Source organism: Diabrotica virgifera, chromosome 8 (genome assembly GCF_917563875.1).
Source record: "Diabrotica virgifera virgifera chromosome 8, PGI_DIABVI_V3a".
NCBI lineage: Eukaryota > Metazoa > Arthropoda > Insecta > Coleoptera > Chrysomelidae > Diabrotica > Diabrotica virgifera.
This window is the reverse complement of record NC_065450.1, coordinates 179,755,348-179,776,815: the sequence shown is the minus strand read 5'-3', so window position 1 is coordinate 179,776,815 and position 21,468 is coordinate 179,755,348. Positions and strand designations below refer to the sequence as shown.

The window sequence follows — 21,468 nt, the reverse complement described above, 5'->3', positions numbered from 1 at the left end:
ATAACTCTATGGTGAGGGTTCTGATAACGGAAATCTTGAATGAAGTCCGGTTATTAGGAATGAAGTAGCTTATTTTTGTAGTAAAAAAAACATATAGGTACTCAGGGGGTCCCAGACTAATTTATCCAGGCTATGTCTCTTAAATGAATAGAGATTTTCGAATGGGAAAAAACTGATCTATTCCATTTGTCATACACTTTAATATGGCGTAGGTAAAATCATCCACTAAATAATCATCCCTTAGTTACAACTCCCAACTTAATTTTTTTTAATAGCACCCTATACATTTTTTTATAGTTTTGGATCTTCGATCTGCTCTTCGATCGTCTATTCAACACATTTTTTAAAAATAAAATCAGTTCGTAAATATTCACGAAAATATCAGTTTATTTTTGTTAATTATGTTCCCCAGACTAATTTATCCAGGCTATATTTCTTAGCGAATAGAGATTTTCGAATGGGACAAAAACTGATGTATTCCATTTGTAATACACTTCAATATGGCGTAGAAAAAAATCATCCCCGAAATATTCATCCCTTAGTTACAGGGCGCTATTAAAAAAAATTAAGTTAGGGGTTGTAACTAAGGGATGAATATTTAGGGGATGATTTTTTTCTACGCCATATTAAAGTGCATCTCCACAAATGGAATAGATTAGATTTTGTCCCATTCGAAAATCTCTATTCGTTTAAGAAATATAGCTTGGATAAATTAGTCCGGGACACATAATTATCAAAAATAATCTGATATTTTCTTGACTACTTACGAACCGATTTTATTTTAAAAAAATATGTTGAATAGACGATAGAGGATCACATCCAAAACTATAAAAAATGTAGAGGGTACTATTAAAAAAATTGAAGTTGGGGTTGTAACTAAGAGATGATTTTTTCTACGCTTTATTAAAGTGTATTACAAATTGAATAGATCAGTTTTGGTCCCATTCGAAAATCTATATTCATTTAAGAGATATAGCCTGGATACTTTAGTTTTGGGATACCCTGTATACAGGGTGCGCCAAACCTCTGGTTTTCTTTGATTACGGCTAAACTATGGGATATACAAAAATATTTTTAACAAAACTAATGTATATGAAAACCGTCTATAATTTAAAATTATTTTCGATTATACAGGGTGAGTCAGAACGACGGTACGAACCAAAGTTTTGTTTTTTAAATATATTTTTATATTTTTTATATTAAATCAATTTTAAATATATTTTTTAAAAATATGAAATATTTGTATAAGGCCTTATAGGCCTAAAGTTAATAATTTTCGAAATATGTATATTTTTATTGAGAAAAATGGTAATATTTATAGGGCTGTGGATTATGTTTCCAAGGTAACAAAAATTTAAGTGGTAGGTCAAAGTTTTTATAATATAGTGTCATTTTTAAATAATTTAATATCTTTTACTTATAGCCATAAAATATACAGTGTGATCACTATTTGCAAATACAAAATATTCTAATTTTTTTAAATGGAACACCTTGTATGTTAGTATTACACTTTGTAGTAAATATTACAACCTTTCTTTTGGTATAAGGTTGTATGTACATAGCATGTTTGGTTTTGTAAATATTTAAAAAAGAACTATAGATTTTTCGTTTCGCGGATATTTTATATCCGCGATATTTTAATTAAATTTTTTTGCAAAAAAAATTATAATCTGATTTTAGTAACATACACTAAAATATCAAAGGTGAAAATAAAAACGTAATTAAAGATTAAAATAAAACATATTTATGCAAGTGCAACTTAATTGAATTTAATAACTTTAAAATTATGCTACAAACAATATTTTACCATACTAATAAGTAATTAATATGGATAAATTAATTATTAAATTAAACAAACAATTTTAAAATCTACCCTAGAAATTTTTCTACCCTAGTAACTTTATTGTACCTAATTTTGTTAGTTAAATTGTATTTACGAATAAGATCAGTTAACTTTTTAATTTACCTACATCTTGAGAACGTATAAAGTATGCTTTGAAACAAATGAACGTTATAGAAGTACCTATATTAAGAAGTATAGTATCTATGTAGTCATGTCACAAAAGCTGGTAATATATTCTAATGGTTTTGCCCAAAACAAATGTCATATCCACCAATTGTTTGGTTGAAAAATTAAAATTTAAAATATAAAAAATTGTTACAAAAATTTCAACTACAAAAGTATTACCAGCTATTGTGACACCATTTAATACTATTTATATTAATAAATAATTTGGCTGATACATTTCTTCATTTGCTTCAAAGCACACTTTATAATTATTATACACATCCTCAAGATGTAAGTAAAATTAAAAGGTAAATTAAAAGTTTAACTGATCTTACTCGTAAATGCAATATAACTAACAATCATTTTGGTACATGAAAGTTGCTGTGGTAGAAAAATTACTAGGGTAGATATCAAATTTGGTTGTTTATTTAATTTAGTAACTAGTTTACGCATTCATTTAGTATGGTAAAATATTTTTTGTAAAATAATTTTAAGTTATTAAATTCAATTGAATTGTACTAGCATACGATTTATTTTAATCTTTAATTACGTTTTTATTTTTATATTGGATATTTTAATGTATGTTTCTAAAACCAGATTATATTTATTTTTTTTTGCAAAATATTTTAATAAAAAATCCGCAAAAAGGTAAAATCTATAGCTTTTTTTAAATATCTACAAAACAAAACATGCTAGGTACATACAACCTTATATCAAAAGAAAGGTTGTAATATTTACTACAAAAGGCAATGCTAACATACAGGGTGTCCCGTTTAAAAAAATGAGAAAACTTTGTATTTGCAAATAGTGATCACACTGAATATTTTATGGCTATATGTCAAAAATGTTAAATTATTTAAAAATAACAGTATACTAAAAAAACTTTGACATGTCATTTAAATGTTTATTACCTTGAAAGCCTAATTCACAGCCCTTTTGAATATTACCATTTTTCTCAATAAAAGTGTACATATTTCGAAAATTATTAACTTTAGGCCTATAAGACCTTACAAATTTTTCATATTTTTTAAAAAGTATATTTAAAAATGATTTAATATATAGGGTGTTCCGTTTAAAAAACATAACTTTGGTTCGTACCGTCGTTCTGACTCACCCTGTATAATCGAAAATAATTTTAAATTATAGACGGTTTTTATATACATTAGTTTCGTTAAAATTATTTTTTGTATATCCCATAGTTTAGCCGTAATCAAAGAAAACCAGAGGTTTGGCGCACCCTGTGTATATAGGTTTAAATTTATCGTCTGCAGAATCATCCATTAAAAGAGACTTCCTGATTATTTAAAGATAGGAAATCATAATCATCAGGGGTGTTCGATTCACTCGAGACCTGCGGGATCTCATGTCTATTATTGTCAAGCAAAAAGTTTTCGAAAAATTGTGGCATTATTTTCAATTTATTCTCACTCTTTTGTGATATTAATGTTGACAATATTCCCTAATATCAGGGTATATTATCTTCCGTGACCCACTCTGTATTTTATTGCAATGACATAAATTTAATTTAAAATTGTGAAAAGCCACTTACATTTTATAACACCTCGTAGATCACTCAATTCAAATAAAAGTTATGCATCTTCAACCACGCACTCTAATACCTTTGGCAACGACCCAGTTTTAAATATGAGCTGAAAAAAGCAGTTTATTTTTGATATTCTGAAAAAGCAAATGTAGATTTATTTTGGGATTCGATGTAGTTTTGAATTTCATTGCTTCAGGAATTTGCCAAGTCGCAATAAGTTGGAAAACATTCCAAACAATAGAAAATTTTGTTTTTGTGTGTCTAATTAATGACTGTTTTTATAGTATTTAAAATAATATACATGGTATATTTTCTTTTGATCAACATTTTATAAATAAGAATGGTTTTAAGTAGGTAACTGTAACAACTTTATACATACTGCTAGTTTATAGCTTATTCTTTGGCAAAATATAGTAGTTAAATTGTAGTAGTATTATTGTATATAGATAAACAGTTGCTCAAAATCCTATGAAAATTAAATTTAAAAAATAGTAAGCGCGTTTCGTTAGTTTCTAAGAATTTCAGAAATAGTATGTGAAAAACTAACCTTACACACTATATTCATAGGGAAGAATTGCCACAATAATCAATTTACATGTTTTTCTTTAAATCATTTTTTTCTTCAGCAGACCACTTATACGCTTCCCCACTTCAATCTGTTGGTCAGTGTCTAAAGCTTCACACACACTTGGCAAGTTTACTGGCTGAAAGTACTTCCGGCTACTAAACTTGCCATGTGTAAACAATACGAAAGTGCTAGCGCTGATCTCCTTCCGTCCTTCCTTGTTTTTAGTATAGGAATGATATTAGCTTGTTTCCAGTTGGTGGAAATGCGCTTTTTCCAGGCAAAATCTAAAGATGTAGTATAGTTGCACTATCATTTTATTCAGTAATTCCTTGAGTGCAATGTTGTGGATGCCTTCCATTCCTGCCGCTCTGCTTCCTTTTTAATACTCCTATGATTTTAGCAATTTTCGTTGGATTTAGGTAGTCTTTTTTCCTCCTAAAAATTCGTCTCCTCTTTTTATTCTCTTGTACTGTATATTAACGTCTTCAATGATTTGTTCATCTGACATATTTTGATTTTGTCTATGTGTTTCTACCATTTTTCTTGCTATAACATCCATTTTTCCTTTTATTTCGAACTGTTTTCTTTCGTCGTCGATTATTTGTGGCTTATCCTATTTCCCTCTTTTCTTGGGTTTCAATATCTTCTATACGTTTCCGTAGTTTCCCTCTGCTTTTTTAATGTTGTTGTGCTACTTCTTCTCGGTGAGGCTTCTAATTCTTTTTCTTATTTTTTCGGATAATTGGTCTCCATAGATCTTAAATTCCTCTCTTCTTGTCCTTTGGTACGCTCTTCTGGTCTTGTTTATGTATTTTGTTTGATTAGTTCGTCATTTTTGTTGGGATTCCATTGCTCGTTGAATTCTTCTTATAGTTTCTTCTATTTTTCCTTTCACTTCTTTTACGGATTCCAATTATCTCTTCATTTTCATTTGGTTTGGCTGTCTTCTGTAGTGTGGCCAATTTGCTTCTTTCTACAGGTTCGATTGTAGTGAGGTCTACTCTTAATGTCATAATTCCTGTCACCGGTAAAAGGTCAGAACTACATTCGTAGTGTGTCCTCAAATCTTCCATAATAACGTCATTGGTGAAGAATATGTCCAACAACTAGTCGTTGTCTTAGATATGGGCTGATGTTTGTTGGATCGACTGGTACAAAAATCGGCAGAGCCTCATGCTGTGTGATGTACATTGAAGGTCTCTGCAGTGTTCATCATTGCCTCGATTTGTTTCAGAGCTAGATTTTCTTGCCCTTCATATAAACAGAAAAATGTCTAGTATTATCTATGATAATACCTACATTTTCAAAACTTTGCACATTAGCTACTACCTTGTTCCATTCTTGGTTGTTTTAGATGTCGATGGCTACTCCTTTGTGGTTTGGAGTATCTTTTTCCATATCCTTCACAGTTCATGATCCTTAGTGCTTGTCTTATGACCACCTCCCGTAGTTCGTTGGTTGTTAGTCTCAGCGAGGCTATGTTGATTTAAAGTATCTTCAGTCGCTTAAATGGCATTGTAAATATCCTCATATCTCATGAAGACTTTTGCTTATTCTTGAAAGCAACTTGCCCTAAGTAATTCTTCTTTCATCGCCTGTAGCAGTGACATCATTTTATCCATGTTGACAATCTTGTTGATTTCTTTCCAAGTTGACTTGATAGATGCTGGTCCATTAGGCAAACTAAAACACAAAGACAAAAAATACGTATCTGCATATTTTCCTTTTAAATGGCAGATTACAAAGGTGCCATCTACTCTGACAACTACAAATTAAATAGTTTAATTATTCGCTAAATACTGAGAGGGTTTAGCCATAAAGCATTTTTTAAGGACTGTAATGTCAAGTTAACAGAAGGATAACTTAATTTTCTGTAGACAATAAGGAATTAAATTTTTTATTAAATATAGCTTTAAGAAATGCAAGTCAAAAACTATAATGAGAACAAAAAACAATACAAGTTCAGATATGACATATCTATTTGTAAAAAATATCGTTTGATTTAGTGAATTTGTACTCTAAGAGCCCTCTAGTGGGAAAGTTTTGGGGTAGTTCTGATTTCTTTCATTATATATGGATTTTGGGCTGCTGAATCCGAATATGAGGTTTGCGGACAAAATTTCTTGCCGGAACATTGAAAAAATCGCGAAAAAAGCGAAAAATTTCAGCTTTTTCCGCTTTTTTGCTCAAATCTCGAAATCTATTAACTTTTAGTAAATGGTCTGTTAACAGAAATTAAATTACTTAAAATTATCTACAAATATCACTAATTACTTTTTTTTCAGACGAACCGTTCGGTCTAAAGTGCAAGTTGAAAATTGCCAATTTTTAACGGTCTCGGCAAAACCCACTTTTTACATTCCAAAACTTTAGTTTTTATTAGAATATTGTCATTTGATAAATTTCGCCTAGTTTTCTGTACAAATAATAAATATTAGTTCATAATATGAATATGGCATGTCTCTTCTCACAGCTTCCATGAATCCATTCCATCCTAAAATACCGAGAATTTCTCTGCTTTTCCCTTACCTTAGAGCCCAGAAGATCAGGCACATATGGAGTCACAGTTTCAGTTGGTGTGGACATTCCCTTCGGATCTTGATTTCTGATAAAGCTTGAGGTTTTCTCCTTTCAAAATGTATTAGTTGAACAGCTCTATGACTTCCATAAATCTCAGGTGCGGGTTTAGTTTTTAGCCGAGGAATGGATTGGTTAGGAGCTATTGCATGTTTTGGTGCAATACAAGAAATGCCACCCATGACATAAAAAGTGTGGTATCCGTCGATTGTATGTACGTTAACCCTTTCTGTCCCAACGCTGCATATATATGTTTTTGAAAAAGTGGGTCTGTATTCCCAGCCGTCGTATATATACGTTTAAGGTGTTATGGTCTCAATTTACCAAAGCCGAAAATATGCGTTGCTTATAAAATTTTAGGCTCATTGGTGTCCCAATGCGGTAGAAATATGTCCGAAAATGTTAGATTATTGTTCCCAAAGCCTCAAAATGTTGGCACCTAAGACAGGTCATGCGGACCGATTGCCGCTTATATTTGTTCACATAATTTAGATATATGCTTTATTGTAGCACTGGTGGCAACGCTTACAAGTAGTTGCTAAAAGGTGAAGCGTTTGTAGCCACAGAAAAAACCAAAAAAACGTGAATCGAGATACATGTGTGCAAGATGCGGAGTCGGTCTTTGCGTAGTGTCATGTTTTGAGGAGTACCACGCAAAAGAAAACTTTTAATGTTAATTTACATTACATTATTTTTTTTTAAGTTAGTTACATTTTTTCAAGTTGGTTTTGCTATCTGATGAGGTACTTTTGACAAGAAAACGTTTAAGTTGTAAAAAAACTCATTAAAAAACATGTTTTGGTCATTTATTTGTTTATTTATATGCGACGTATTAGTCCTGTCGCCAGGGGGGGTACAACGGCCTCGTTAATTCAGATGGACTTACCCAAGTTTTTTTTATGTATTTTGACCCGTAGAACACGAATTTTTTGGGTAACAGTTGATCCGGATGTCGATAAGATTGTTATAGACCAAGAACTTGAGGAATCAAATAACAGCGATTTTTGGCAAAACAAAACAATATTTTGTATTTTTTGGGTCATTTTAAGCAAAAAATATTTCTACAAATTTTTTAGTAGGATGCACAGTTTTCGAGATAAACGCGGTTGAACTTTCAAAAAATCGAAAAACTGCAATTTTTAAACCCGAATAACTTTTGATTAAAAAATAAAATAGCAATTCTGCTTAGCGCCTTTGAAAGTTCAAGTCAAATTATGTCGGTTTTGATTATTTGCATTGCTAAAAATTTATTGTGTTATTGTTAAACAAAGCTACAAACAACTAGTGCGTGAGTGATGTTTCTATGATTTATCATTTAAAATCGAACGAGTAGGTAGAATAGGTACTAGTGCAATCAAGACTATTTCTACGTTACATGCGTTAAAACGAATGTAAAAGCACGGGAAACCCTACGTGTTTATAGCTTTGTTAAACAATAAAAAAATAAATTTTTACCAATGCAAATAATCAAAACCGATATAATTTGACTTAAACTTTCAAATACGGTAAGCACACTTGCTATTTTATTTTTTAATCAAAAGTTATTCGGGTTCAAAAATTGCAATTTTTCGATTTTTTTAAAGTTCAACCGCGTTTATCTCGAAAACTGTGCATCCTACGAAAAAACTTGTAGAAATATTTTTTACTTAAAATGGCCCAAAAAATACAAAATATTGTTTTGTTTTGCCAAAAATCGCTGTTATTTGATTCCTCAAGTTCTTGGTCTATAACAATCTTATCGACATCCGGATCAACTGTTACCCAAAAAATTCGTGTTCTACGGGTCAAAATACATAAAAAAAACTTGAGTAAGTCCATCTGAATTAACGAGGCCGTTGTACCCCCCCTGGCGACAGGACTATATATACATATAAGGCAATGGGACTCTAAGCGTTAAAAAACCTTTGGGATTAAGGGACCAACTTGCAAGTTAAGACCTGCATAGAATGGGTTAAAATCGGCGTTTTCGTACACCTGTTGTATAAAGCACGGCTGTTCAATTTTCTGCGGATCGCTTGCGATTGCTGACACTTCCAGATAAGCGACGCGCTTGCTCAAAGTCTTGTAGCAGCAGCAAGGCCCAGATAGTTGGTCTCACCATTCCTTGCAGGGTTGACCGTTTTCTCTACAAAAAGTACGGCTCAAGAAAATAGGTTGATGTAGTTTCCTCTTTGGGGTTTTGTTTATTTACACAGCAGGTGTATGATAACGCTGATTTTAACGTACGTACCGGGTGTCCCAATAAGAATGGCTCTCGGCCATATCTCAGAAACCGTTTATACTACAGCTTTGAAATAAAAAATATGTATAACAAAAGTTGCCTCAGGAAAAGCCTGGAAATTATTTTCATAATTGTAGGTCCACCGCTAGAGGGCGTAATTGAATATCAAAAATAAAAAAATCTAAATTTTACAAAATTTTCCTAATGAAGGGGCACTGGAAATCCGATTATTGTATTCTTCATAAAATTCTGCGCATATTTGATTTAACAAGTTTAACTCTACCTTTGCAAATAAGAGGTGGGGGTGAGTGGGAACCTTGTTATGAAAAAATGGCTGTAAGTCCGGTTCTGCTAAATCAAATTTTGAAAACTGGGTCTTGTTGAAGACAGATCTTTTTCTTCAATGTAAGCGTGATAATTTTGAACTATCCTAATAAGTAATAAGCCAGCTGGGAGGCGTTATTTAATTTTTTTCAGAAATCTAGTTTTCTTTGGAAAATATTAAATACAAGTAGGCATTTTTAATTATACTTTATAAAATTAGATTAAATTAGCAATAGGATAGCGAAAACCGCATGTCGATACCTTTTTTCTATCTCAAGATATCTCGAGAAACGTGTAAATTTTATACATAACTGTTACTATCACCGGTAAACTAAGTTAATGAAAATTAGTGTGCTGTGGAAAAAAACAAAATAACATTTTCCAGATGTCAACGTATAAAAATATAATTAATTAAAACAACAATATAAAGAGAAACAATACTATTAAAATTAAATATAACACAGAACAAAAAGAACTACTTAGTGACGACCTAAATATTCAAATTGTTGCCCATCATACACCACTCTAGAATACATTATCCAGAGAATACTAAACGCCATTCAAAGCATATCGAGAGCAGAAATTGAGACTGCTGTTCAATCTACTCTTGAAAGAGTAAATGTTTGCAACGAAAATGATGGGCAAACATTTGAACGTTTATGTCATCATTAAATAGTTGTTTTTATTTCTTTGTAATAGGGCTTTTCAACGCTTCTCATTTGTTTCGAGCCTCTGTCATATGCCGTATAATCCGTGTATAATATTAATATACGAGATATGAACGAGGCTCGAAACAAATGAGAAGCGTTGAAAAGACCTAATATACGTTGACAGCTGGAAAATGTTTCTTCGTTGTTTCCATAGCACACTAATTTTAATGAATTTCGTTTACCGGTGACAGTAACAGTTATATATTACTCAGTAAGTTGGTTCGAAATCATAACTTTTACATTGACGAAAAAGATCTCTCTTCAACAAGAACAAGTTTGCAAAATTTGATTAAGCAGAACCGGACTCACAGCCAGTTTTTCATAACAAGTTTCCCACTCACCCCCACCTCTTATTTCCAAAGGTAGACCTAAACTTGTCAAATCAAATATGCGTAGAATTTTATGAAGAATACGACGATCGGATTTCCAGTGCCCCTTCATTAGGAAAATTTTGTAAAATTTAGATTTTTTAATTTTTGATATTCAATTATGCCCTCTAGCGGTGGTCCCACAATTATGAAAATAATTTCCAGGCTTTTCCTGAGGCAACTTTTGTTATAAAATTTTTTATTTCAAAGCTCTACTATAAACGGTTCCTGAGATATGGCCGAGAGCCATTCTTATTGGGACACCCGGTACAATCGACGAATACCACACTTTTCACGTCATATGTGGCATTTCTTGTATTGCACCAAAACATGCAGTAGCTCCTAAGCAACCCATTCCTCGGATAAAAAACAAAACCGCGCCTGAGGTTTATGGACGTCAGGGAGCTGTTCAACTAATTCATTTTAAAAGGACAGAACCTCAAGGTTTATCATAAATCAAGATAACAGATCCGAAGGAAATGTTCACACCAACTGAAACTGTGACTCCATCTGTGTCTGATCTTCTGCGGCTCTAAGGGAAAAGCAGAGATATTCGAGGCCTCTTAGAACGGAATGGACTCATGGAAGCTGTCACAATAGAAGACATACCATACCTATGAACTAACATTTATTATTTGTACAGAAAACTAGAAGAAATTTATCAAATGACAGCATTCTGATGCAAAAGGAAATGTAAAAAGTGGATTTTGCCGAGACCGTTAAAAATTGGCAATTTTCAACTTGTACTTTAGACCGAATAGTTCGTCTGACAGAAAAAGTAATTAGTGATATTTGTAGATAATTTTAAGTACTTTAATTTCTGTTGACAGACTATTTACTAAAAATTAATAGTTTTCGAGATTTGAGCAAAAAGCGGAAAAAAGCTGAAATTTTTCGCCTTTTTCGCGATTTTTTCAATGTTCCGGCAAGAAATTTTGTCCGCAAACCTCATATTCGGATTCAGCAGCCCAAAATCCATATATAATGAAACAAATCAGAACTACCCCAAAACTTTCCTAGTCAAAACACAATTTTATTGAATCAGTTGTATTAAAAATATAAATAATATTGTTATACATATTAATTTATTAAAATAATAAGTGTGGTTTAATAGAAATAATACATTAAGGCAAACTTGTACTAACTTATAAAACTACTACTCCTGCTACCACTTTTCTCCTCACATTATCATTCTTCTTCTTTTTCCCCAGACTCCAAGACATTACGTGGTGACGGATTACCCAGAGCGTACCCGCAAATCTGCAGAGCAAGTCTATTCTTACTCCTATTCTTCCGACTCTTCTAATCGCTCCGGTTATGGCGACCCCCGCTCTCGTTCTTACACTTCCACCGAGAGCGTCTCCAGATCTTCCACTGGAGGCCCTGGCGGTTACAACTATACTTCGGAACGGACCAGCCGCTCCAGAGGCGACGGTCCTGGAGGTTACAGCTCCAGCTATAGCTCTACTTCATCTGGCCCAGGCACATACAGACACTACTCCTATCGTGTCTAAGACCTCTTGAGTTTCTGCTTGTAACCTAGTTATATTCTTTTAAAATCGGGAATATCCTTAGTGTTTCAATTAATAAAGAAAAACAGTAAATAAGGTTTTAAGTAAAAAACAGTAATAAGCAACTTAAATTTTAGAAGATATTTTTACTATACTGTAGTCCTTAAACTAAAAACTATACTAACGCTAGTATAAGATTACATCAACTGGATTGTTTTTTTAATTTCTCTATGTCGAGTGTTAGTTTTACAAGATAACCTCGCCTTACAATTGTCTAAAAACATTATTGATACAGGGTGTACATAATTAGGAAATATTATATCGTTATTAAGGATATTCCCGAAAATTTCAATATGGTTTAGATTATAATTAGATATAGATATATATTTACACATGCATTAACAAAATTGTGTTTGATATATAGTACTTTATACTAATTTTGGTTGAAATAAGTATTTTAGGTCAAATTATAAATAAAATAAGAGTTAAAAAATACTAGAAATCAAATTGTGAAAAATACATATCAAAAACCCCTTAGCGGCTTCATATAATTCTTGATTTGAAAATATAGGTATATTAATGAATATTTTATACAAATTTATGATAGGTACAATTGGAAAAAATAATATTTTTGGATACTGGTAATTTTTTTTTAAATGGTAGAGTGACGTAAACAGAACATTTCAAAATGTTATTAGTGTCCATTTTATTATTTTTTTTACAATTGTTTGAAACAAAAATACCTATCTTATTTTGACCAGAACAATATTTTAATCATATATAGTTATTTAACTTTTACTAACAAACACACCATATTCGCACTGATTTTAGATTATTAATATTAGATGTTTAGTAGTTGTTATATTATAATTTTTGAATCTATATAAAATTTATTTTTCGAATGCTATACCATAAAAAATATTTTCGACAATGTAATTTTTAGAAACTAATCTTTTATATATCCATTTTATTTTATCGAGAAGATTATATTTGATATAATTATTGTGATCAACCTTACAATATACTGTAAAACAACGACTGGTGTTTTTTATTTTACTTTTCAGGCTTCTACTATTTCATTCCACCTATATCCTTTCCCTCTTACTAACAATGTATGTGTCTATTTTTTTCAAAAATTATAAATTTAAATTGCTGACATTTGGAAATTTTTTGATCTTCGTCTAGAGGATACAATGATTAACTTGAGTGGGTTTGCTTTGATTTTTTTACCTTGTTTTTGTATAGTACTAACTATCCAAACAATTTTTTATCCTTTCTTTTCCTTTCCCCAGGGTGTGCCTTCTCGACAAGTCAGGGTATTGCCGGGATTAGGGAAGGTAAGTGCTAAATTTTAGTTTAAATCAATCACGAATTTTTAATAAATTTTCTAAATTATTTCTGTGCTAGCCACTTAAAGGCAATAGGTCACTTTTTGGAGAAAACGAGTTTTCATATTAAAACTTCATAATTCAATAATCAATTAAATCTGTTAAAACGATAGGTATAGGAATAATATTGCAATGGAAAAAAATTACTTTTGTTAAAACTACTTTAACACACTTAAAAAGTATTACCTAACTGTACATACTATGAACTCACATTATTTTTATATAATCTCTTAAAAACAAAAAGCATATACAGAGTGAGTCTGTAAGTTGGAATAAATTCAATATCTCAAATACTAATAGTTTTTTTTTTGAAAAATGCTCAGACCCGTTGATTAGTATTTCAAATTTTCCTTCTTGACAAACGATAATAATGTATACAGGGTATCCCAATTTAGAGATATGACATCATCGTTGATTTTCTTACATGGCAACACTGTCATTTTGATAGCTATTTTGATAGGGCGTGTAAAGTTAAACATAACTGCCAAATATCAAATTTTTATTCTCTACCATTTACAAGATAATAAAAAATAACAAAGTTATGTCTGTAATTTGGAATAAATTCAATAATTCAAATACTAATTGTTTTTTTGAAAAATGCTCAGACCCGTCGATTAGTATTTCAAATTGTCATTTTTGGCATACAATAATAATGTATACAGGGTGTCCCAATTTAGAGATATGACGTCATCGTTGATTTTCTTAAACGGCGACAATGTCATTTTGATAACTATTTTGATAGGGTGTGTAAAGTTATACATAACTTGAAAATTTCAAATTTTTATTCCCTACCATTTACAAGATAATAAAAAATAACAAAGTTATGAAAAACAAATAAACAAATAATGATTGAATTTAATTATTTCAATTAAGCAAATCCTCATAATGTTGCCTCAATTATTGTCAAATAGTCAATGGGCAACATTATGAGCATTTGCTTAATTGAAATTATTATATTAAATTATTAATTGATTAATTGTTTTTCATAACTCTGTTATTTTTTATTATCTTGTAAATGGTAGGGAATAAAAATTTGATATTTTGCTTTACACACCCTATCAAAATAGCTATCAAAATGACAGTGTTGCCATTTAAGAAAATTAACGATGACGTCATATCTCTAAATTGAGACACCCTGTATACATTATTATTGTATGTTAAAAAGGACAATTTGAAATACAAATCGACTGTTCTGAGCATTTTCCAAAAAAACGATTATTGTTGAGATATTGAATTTATTCCAAATTACAGACATACATTTGTTTTTTTTTATCTTGTAAATGGTAGAGAATAAAAATTTGATATTTTGCAGTTATGTATAACTTTACACACCCTATTAAAAAAGCCATCAAAATAATAGTGCAGCCATTTAAGAAAATCAACGATGACGTCTCTAAATTGGGACACCCTGTATACATTATTATTGTATGTCAAAAAGGACAATTTGAAATACTAATCGGCGGGTCTGAGCATTTTTCAAAAAAACGATTAGTATTTGAGATATTGAATTTATTCCAAATTACAGACTCACTCTGTATATCGAGTCATCAGATCGACTTCTCTTTTAGCTTACCACTTAAAAAATAATTCGGCCAAAGATCTTTTGACTGTCCAACACTAAAACAATTTTAGTTTCGAACTGGAGATCAGACACAGTACATCGGAGCACATGGACGTGGAGTCAGAAACGAGAGAGGAGGCGTTCTAGAAAAATACTCAAATGACTCAAAACTATAGTTGTCACACATTCTTACAATTAACACCTCGAATGCTCTACACATGGAAATCCCCTCAAGATATATATCCGGAAGAATTATTACACATCAAATATATTATTTTAGTAAATAAAATATTTATTAACAGCTTTACATCTATCCCGGAGCAGACTTGGAGACAGATCAGGTTCCACTGGTGGGAGTATTCCGGAGTCAAATTCAAAAGAGTTCACAAAAGGAAATCACAATCATACGAGCTATATAAATACGCTTAAAGACCTTAATGCGAAAATGAGGAACCAAGGCACGTTAAACGAGCAAGTGACTGCAATTAGAGAAGAAATGAACGAAGAACATACGGTCAAACAGATTACATCAGTAGTTCAAAATGTAAAGGAGAAACACATAAAAGCAGATAAATTAATCCAGAATAAATCATGAATTACAGATGACATTTTGAAATTAAAGGATGAAAGATGAAAAGATAAAAGGACCCAGAGAGATGTAATGTAAAATAAGATAAATATATAAATAAAAAGCAAAATTAGAAAAGCGAAAGAAAAAAACAATGGAAAGATACGAAGAATTGAGGTTCTACATTCAAGATACGATAGTCACAATGTCCATAGGAAAGTTAGAATAACTCACAGATGGATTTAGACGGAGACAGAAAAGAAATCTCGCTGATTCTAATGGTAACATCATCTAGGACAAACAGTAAAATAAGAACGTGGACAGAGTACAAAGAGAAACTATATAAAGACCAAAGAGATAATACATTTGAGCTAGAGGAAGAGGTAAATGGTGGACCAAGAATATTACAGCAAAAAGTTTATTCTGCAATAACACAGTTAAAGGATGGCAAAACAACAGGCCCCGATAATATACAAGCAGAACTGCTCGAACTAATGGAGAACGAACCATTACCAATAATAACAAAGATATTTAACAACTTATACAACTCTGGAGAAATACAAACAGAATGGGTGGAGTCTGAGTTCATTGTACTTCCAAAAAACTAGATGCCAAAAATTGCGAAGAATACCTGACGATAAGCCTCATGAGTCATTTCCTAAAATTGTTTCTAAAGATAATCCATAAGAGAATTTACAAGCTGCGTAAAATACAAATTTCCCCCAAGCAAATTCTGGTTCATAAATACTGTTGGTGTGAGAGAAGCTTTGTTCTTCTTCTTCTTCTTCTTATTCTTCATGTGCCTTGTCCGTTGCGGACGTTGGCTATCATCATAGCAATTTTAATTTTGTTTGCAGCGTTTCTGAATAACTCGATCGATGTTAGTCCAAACCATTGGCATAAGTTTTGAAGCCATGGGTGTCTTATTCTTCCGGGTACCCGTTTGCTTTCTATTTTACCCTGTATCATCAGTTGGAATATATGATATTTATCACGTCTCATAATATGAACGAGGTGTTCAAGTTCCCGTTTCTTAATTGTGAAAGAGATTTCTTTTTGTTTTCCCATTCGGCGCAATAGGTACCTCTACGTTGGTGGTGTGAGTCGTCCAGGATATTTTGAGGATACGTCGATACACCCACATTTCGAATGCCTTCAGCTTCCTCATTAGTGTTTCCGTTAGTGTCCATGCCTCTGCGTCATACAGCAAGAGTGAAAATACCTAGCATTTTAGCAGCCGTATTTTTAGTGGGAGAGATATGTCGTAATGGGTGAATATATTTTCCATGCTGTTAAATGTTAGTCTGGCCTTTTCAATTCTAGATCGTATTTCGGTTGTTTGATCCCATTTCGAGTTGACGACTGTTCCAAGGTATATATACGAGTCAACGTGTTCAATTAATTAGTTTTTTATTTTCAATTGTCTGGCAGGTTTTTGAGTTTTGCTGACCAGCATCCATTTTGTTTTATTTATGTTAAGTCCTCTCTCTTTACTCGCTTTTTGTACCCTGTCCCTAAGATACTAAAGTTCACCGATACTACTGGTAAAAACGACTGTATCGTCCGCATATCGTCCTCCACCCAAGTCGTTATACCAGATATGCAGATATGTTAATTGCAACATTTACGCGTGCCTGGTTGATAACGAGAAAACGTTTAATTGAGTACAGCTCACCATGATGACGAAAAGTATAAAAAAAGCAGGAATTAACAATCAAGATCTGAAAATAATTTGAAACCTTTCTTGGAATCAAACCGCAAATTTCAGAGTTGAAAAAGAACGCACCGATTATGTGAGAATCATGCGTGGAGTGAGGTAAAGCTGTATTTTGTCTCCTGTAATCTTCAGTTTCTTCAATCTCTACTCTGAAAGAATATTTATAGAGGCGCTGCGTAAAGCTTAAAAAGGTATTCTACTAAACGGGTCCGGCAAAACAATACCACATGTGCAGATGACACCACAGTATTTGTGTACACCCTAGAAGACCTACAAGTCCTCTATTACAGTCAACAATATGGACTCCATATAAACATAAAGGAAACAAAGTTTATGATCATTAGCAAGAAAAAGTTCACGTAAGGTCAACTCTATGTCACCATAATAAATGAAGAATGGATCAACAAACAAGAAATAAGAGTGCGTATCGGAAAAGATAAATCCACCTTTAACCGGATGGGGGCATTTTTCAAGAGCCACAACCTCATTCTTGGTATAAAAGTAAGAATGCTGCGATGATACGTCTTTTCTCTCCTTTTTTATGGTGTTGAATCATGGACCTTGGACGAAAATATATCCAGAATACTTAAAATCCCGTGGACTAACTAAGTCACAAATGAGGAGGCCCTCATCAATGAACCTAGATGTCCTACAAGCAGAAGAACATCCTGCTTAAAGAACCTCAGAAGGTGGTTAAACACAACATCTGTGCAGTTTTTCTGCGCTGCTGCAGTTTAGATAAAATTGCCTTTATGATTGCTAACATTAGTCACGGATAGGTACTTTAAGATTTTTTGTTTGTTTATTGACTACAATGATGATTTGTTTATTGAGTACAAGCAAGCCTTTGACAGTGTAATATGGAAGGAGCTAATTAATGATATGAATCAACTGGGCATTCAAGAAAAACTAGTAAGTCTCACGAAAATGACGATGAAGAAATTCAAGGCACGAATCTTAACAAGGGAAGGCCCGTCAGATGAAGTAAAAATGGAGGTAGGTGTCAGACAGGAGACTCCCTGTCAACAACATTATTTAACACTGCCATAGAGGAGGCCAAATAAGAGCAGCCAAAATTATGGGAAATATTATCTAATCTTCAGAGCAACTGATAGCTTATGCAGACGATATTGCACTGGTTACTAGAGATTTAAAAACCATGCACAATATAATATTATTACTAGATAATGAAGCAAAGAAGAGAAGGCTGGTAATAAACCAAAGCAAAACGAAATACTTCAAGTGCTCAAGAGAGAATACGAACATCGAGAAAGAAATTAAGCTTGGTGCATATACATTTGAAAGAGTACACCGTTTCAAATACTTGCGAGTGATGGTGAATGGCAGAAATGATAGAACGGATGAAATAATTGAACGCATTCTACTGGGTAATAAAACCTACTGGAACTACCAAAAATTCTTAAAAGGAAAGCACATTAGTAAGACAACCCAATTAAAAATTTAAAAGACTGCAATCAGGCCAGTGATCACCTATGGTGCAGAGGCGATATGCCTAACACAAAAAGATGAAATGAGGTTATAAATCTTAGAGAGAAAGATAATTCGACGAATAATGGGACCGGTGAGGATAAGTGTAGGCGAATTTAGAAGATTAACCAATGAAGAAATTAAAGAAGTCATCCAGGGTGAAGACATAATCAAGTTCGTAAAGGCGCAAAGGCTCAGGTGGCTGGGACACACAGAAAGAGCTAACCCAGACTCTACGCTAAGGTGAATAACTGGCTGGAGACCAACAACAAAGAGACTAAAGGGAAGACCCAAAACAAGATGGAGAGATCAAGTCTTAGGAGACATAAAGAAGCTGAGACTATACAATTGAAAGGAGCGCTGTAAGGACCGGAAAGAATGGAGGAAAAACGTAGACAGGGCCAAGTCACACACGCTGCTATCATAATAAAAAAAAACAGCGGACTGATTCTTCGCAATAAATGAATCAGAGAGCTCAAAAGGGCGGCAAACACTCCGCCAGGAGTGAATAAGCCATGATGATGATGAGGCACGTTAAGAAGAAGAAGAGCGTTCGAACCGTTATAAAAAATCTTCTTCTTCCAGCGCCTCTCCGTCCCGGAAGTTGACCATCAGCATGGGTATCCTAACTTTTCTTGCTGCTATTCTTTAAACAATAAGTCTACTTAATTCCTTTTGAATGTTTTGAAATTTCAAGTAACATTAAATAGCTGTACAGTCTGTTTGGGTCTGTTTGGGTGGGTAAACTACCGACCCATTAGCTTGCTGTCACAAGTATATAAGCTATTCACAAAAGTTATTACCAACAGACTAGAAAGTAAGTTGGATTTCTATCAGCCAAAAGAGCGAGCAGGTTTTAGAGAAGGATATTTCACAAATGATCATTTACAAGTAATTAAGAAGTTAATAGAAAAGAGTGTTGAATATAACAAGCCATTAGTCCTGATATTTGTTGACTACGAAAAAGCTTTTGACACCAAAAGTCATCAAAAAATGTTAAAAGCCTTAACAGAGTGTTGTATAGAGTATAGATCATCGCTATATAAACTTGATTCAATACATCTATCAAAATGCGACAGCCAGCGTGAAACTGGCAGATCAAAAGAACAACACATTTGAAATAAAACGGAGAGTGCGACAGGGAGACACAATTTCGCCAACATTGTTTACAACATTATTAGAGCATATGTTTAAGAACGCAAATCTGAGTGAAAAAGGAATTAATATCAACGGAGAAATACTTAGTCATTTGAGATTCGCTGACGATATTGTTCTTTTTGCTGACAGCATCGATGATGCAGTATGGCAACTGGAGAAACTATACCTAGCCTCCTTACAAGTTGGATTAAAAATCAACCATACAAAAACGAAAATCATGACAAATCTTGTTTTAAGCGAAAAGATTTCAGTAAATGGCATGCCTATTGAAGAAACCACTTCTTATAAGTACTTGGGGCATGAGATACGCATAGGAAGAGATAATCACACGTGCGAACTAAGTCGCCGCATAGGACTCACTTGGGTGGCATTCGGAAGCTGAGCTATGTCCTTAAGTCAGAACTGCCTATGTGTCTCAAAAGAAAAGTCTTTGATCAGTGTGTGTTGTCAGTACTACTATGGTGCAGAAACTTTAACGATAACCAAGAAAGTAAGAAATAAAATTTGTGTTACCCAAAGAGCCATAGAACGCTCAATGCTAGGCATTTCTCGTCGGGATCGAATTACGAATAGGGAGATAAGACGGAGAACGGGAGTGACGGATGCCATAGAAAGAATTATGACCCTAAAGTGGATCTGGGCTGGACACATAGCTAGAATGTCGGATAACAGATGCATACAGCGAATATAATGCTGGAGATCAAGACAAGAAGCATATCGTAGTAGAGGTCGTCCGCCAACCAGATGCAGACGTTCTGATGACATAAAACGGGTCGACAAAAACTGGATGCAAACAGCACAAAACAGAAATGCATGGAAAAGACTGATGAAGACCTATATCAAGCAGTGGATAGATCCGTGTTGAATGGTGATGATAATGATGATATTCTGTTTAATTATTTTGAGGTTGGAGGAAAAGATGGAATGACAATTTGAGGGACCGAATGAAAGGCACCGTTGAAGAAAAACAGGGAGTATTGCCTATATAAAAAAAGAAGAAGAAGAATGTTTATATTTTACTGATTAGAGAATTGAATATTGTTTCAATTGATCTAACACACTACCCCTATACTCATTTAAGAAAATATATCGATCACGTCATCACGCTCAAATGAATTACATCACTACATACTATGATATATTTATAAAAAATCATAAAAGAAACAAAATCAACTTGCTTCGGAATGTGTCTCCAAAATCGCCCCTTCTAGAAAAATGAATTTATTCCATAATTTTGCTCCTCATTTTACCGGGTGTCCCAATAAGAATGGCTCTCGGCCATATCTCAGGAACCGTTTATAGTATAGCTTTAAGAAAAAAATATTTATAACAAAAGTTGCTCGGGAAAAGCCTGGAAATTATTTTCATAATTGTAGGTCCACCACTAGAGGGCGTAATTGAATATCAAAAATTAAAAAATCTAAATTTTACAAAATTTACCTACTGAAAGGGCACTGGAAATCCAATCCAATCCAAAAAAATGGCTGTAAGTCCGGTTCTGCTAAATCAAACTTTGCATACTTGGTATTGTTAAAAACAGCTCTTTTTCGTCAATGTTAGTGTCTTATTTTCGAAATAGCCTAATAAGTAATATGCAAGGTAGTAGGCGTTATTTAATTATTTTCAGATATCTGGTTTTCTTTGGAAAATATTAAATACAAGTATGCATTTTTAATCATGTATTACAAAATTAGAACTTAGCAACATAATACCGAAAACCGCATGTCGATACCTTTTTTCTATCTCGAGATATCTTAA

The 21,468-nt window shown here is 32.8% G+C and overlaps 1 protein-coding gene across 9 annotated transcripts in view; it reads left to right on the top strand.

Annotated features, from left to right (window-relative positions):
• Positions 1-21,468, top strand: part of LOC114329870 (golgin subfamily A member 6-like protein 22) — a 482,825-nt gene that overhangs the window by 61,972 nt on the left and 399,385 nt on the right. For all 9 annotated transcript variants that reach the window (XM_050658302.1, XM_050658300.1, XM_050658299.1 and 6 more), the window contains exon 2: positions 13,123-13,167. In XM_050658302.1, the coding sequence (XP_050514259.1) occupies positions 13,123-13,167 (45 nt within the window). The remainder of the gene's footprint in view (positions 1-13,122; positions 13,168-21,468) is intronic.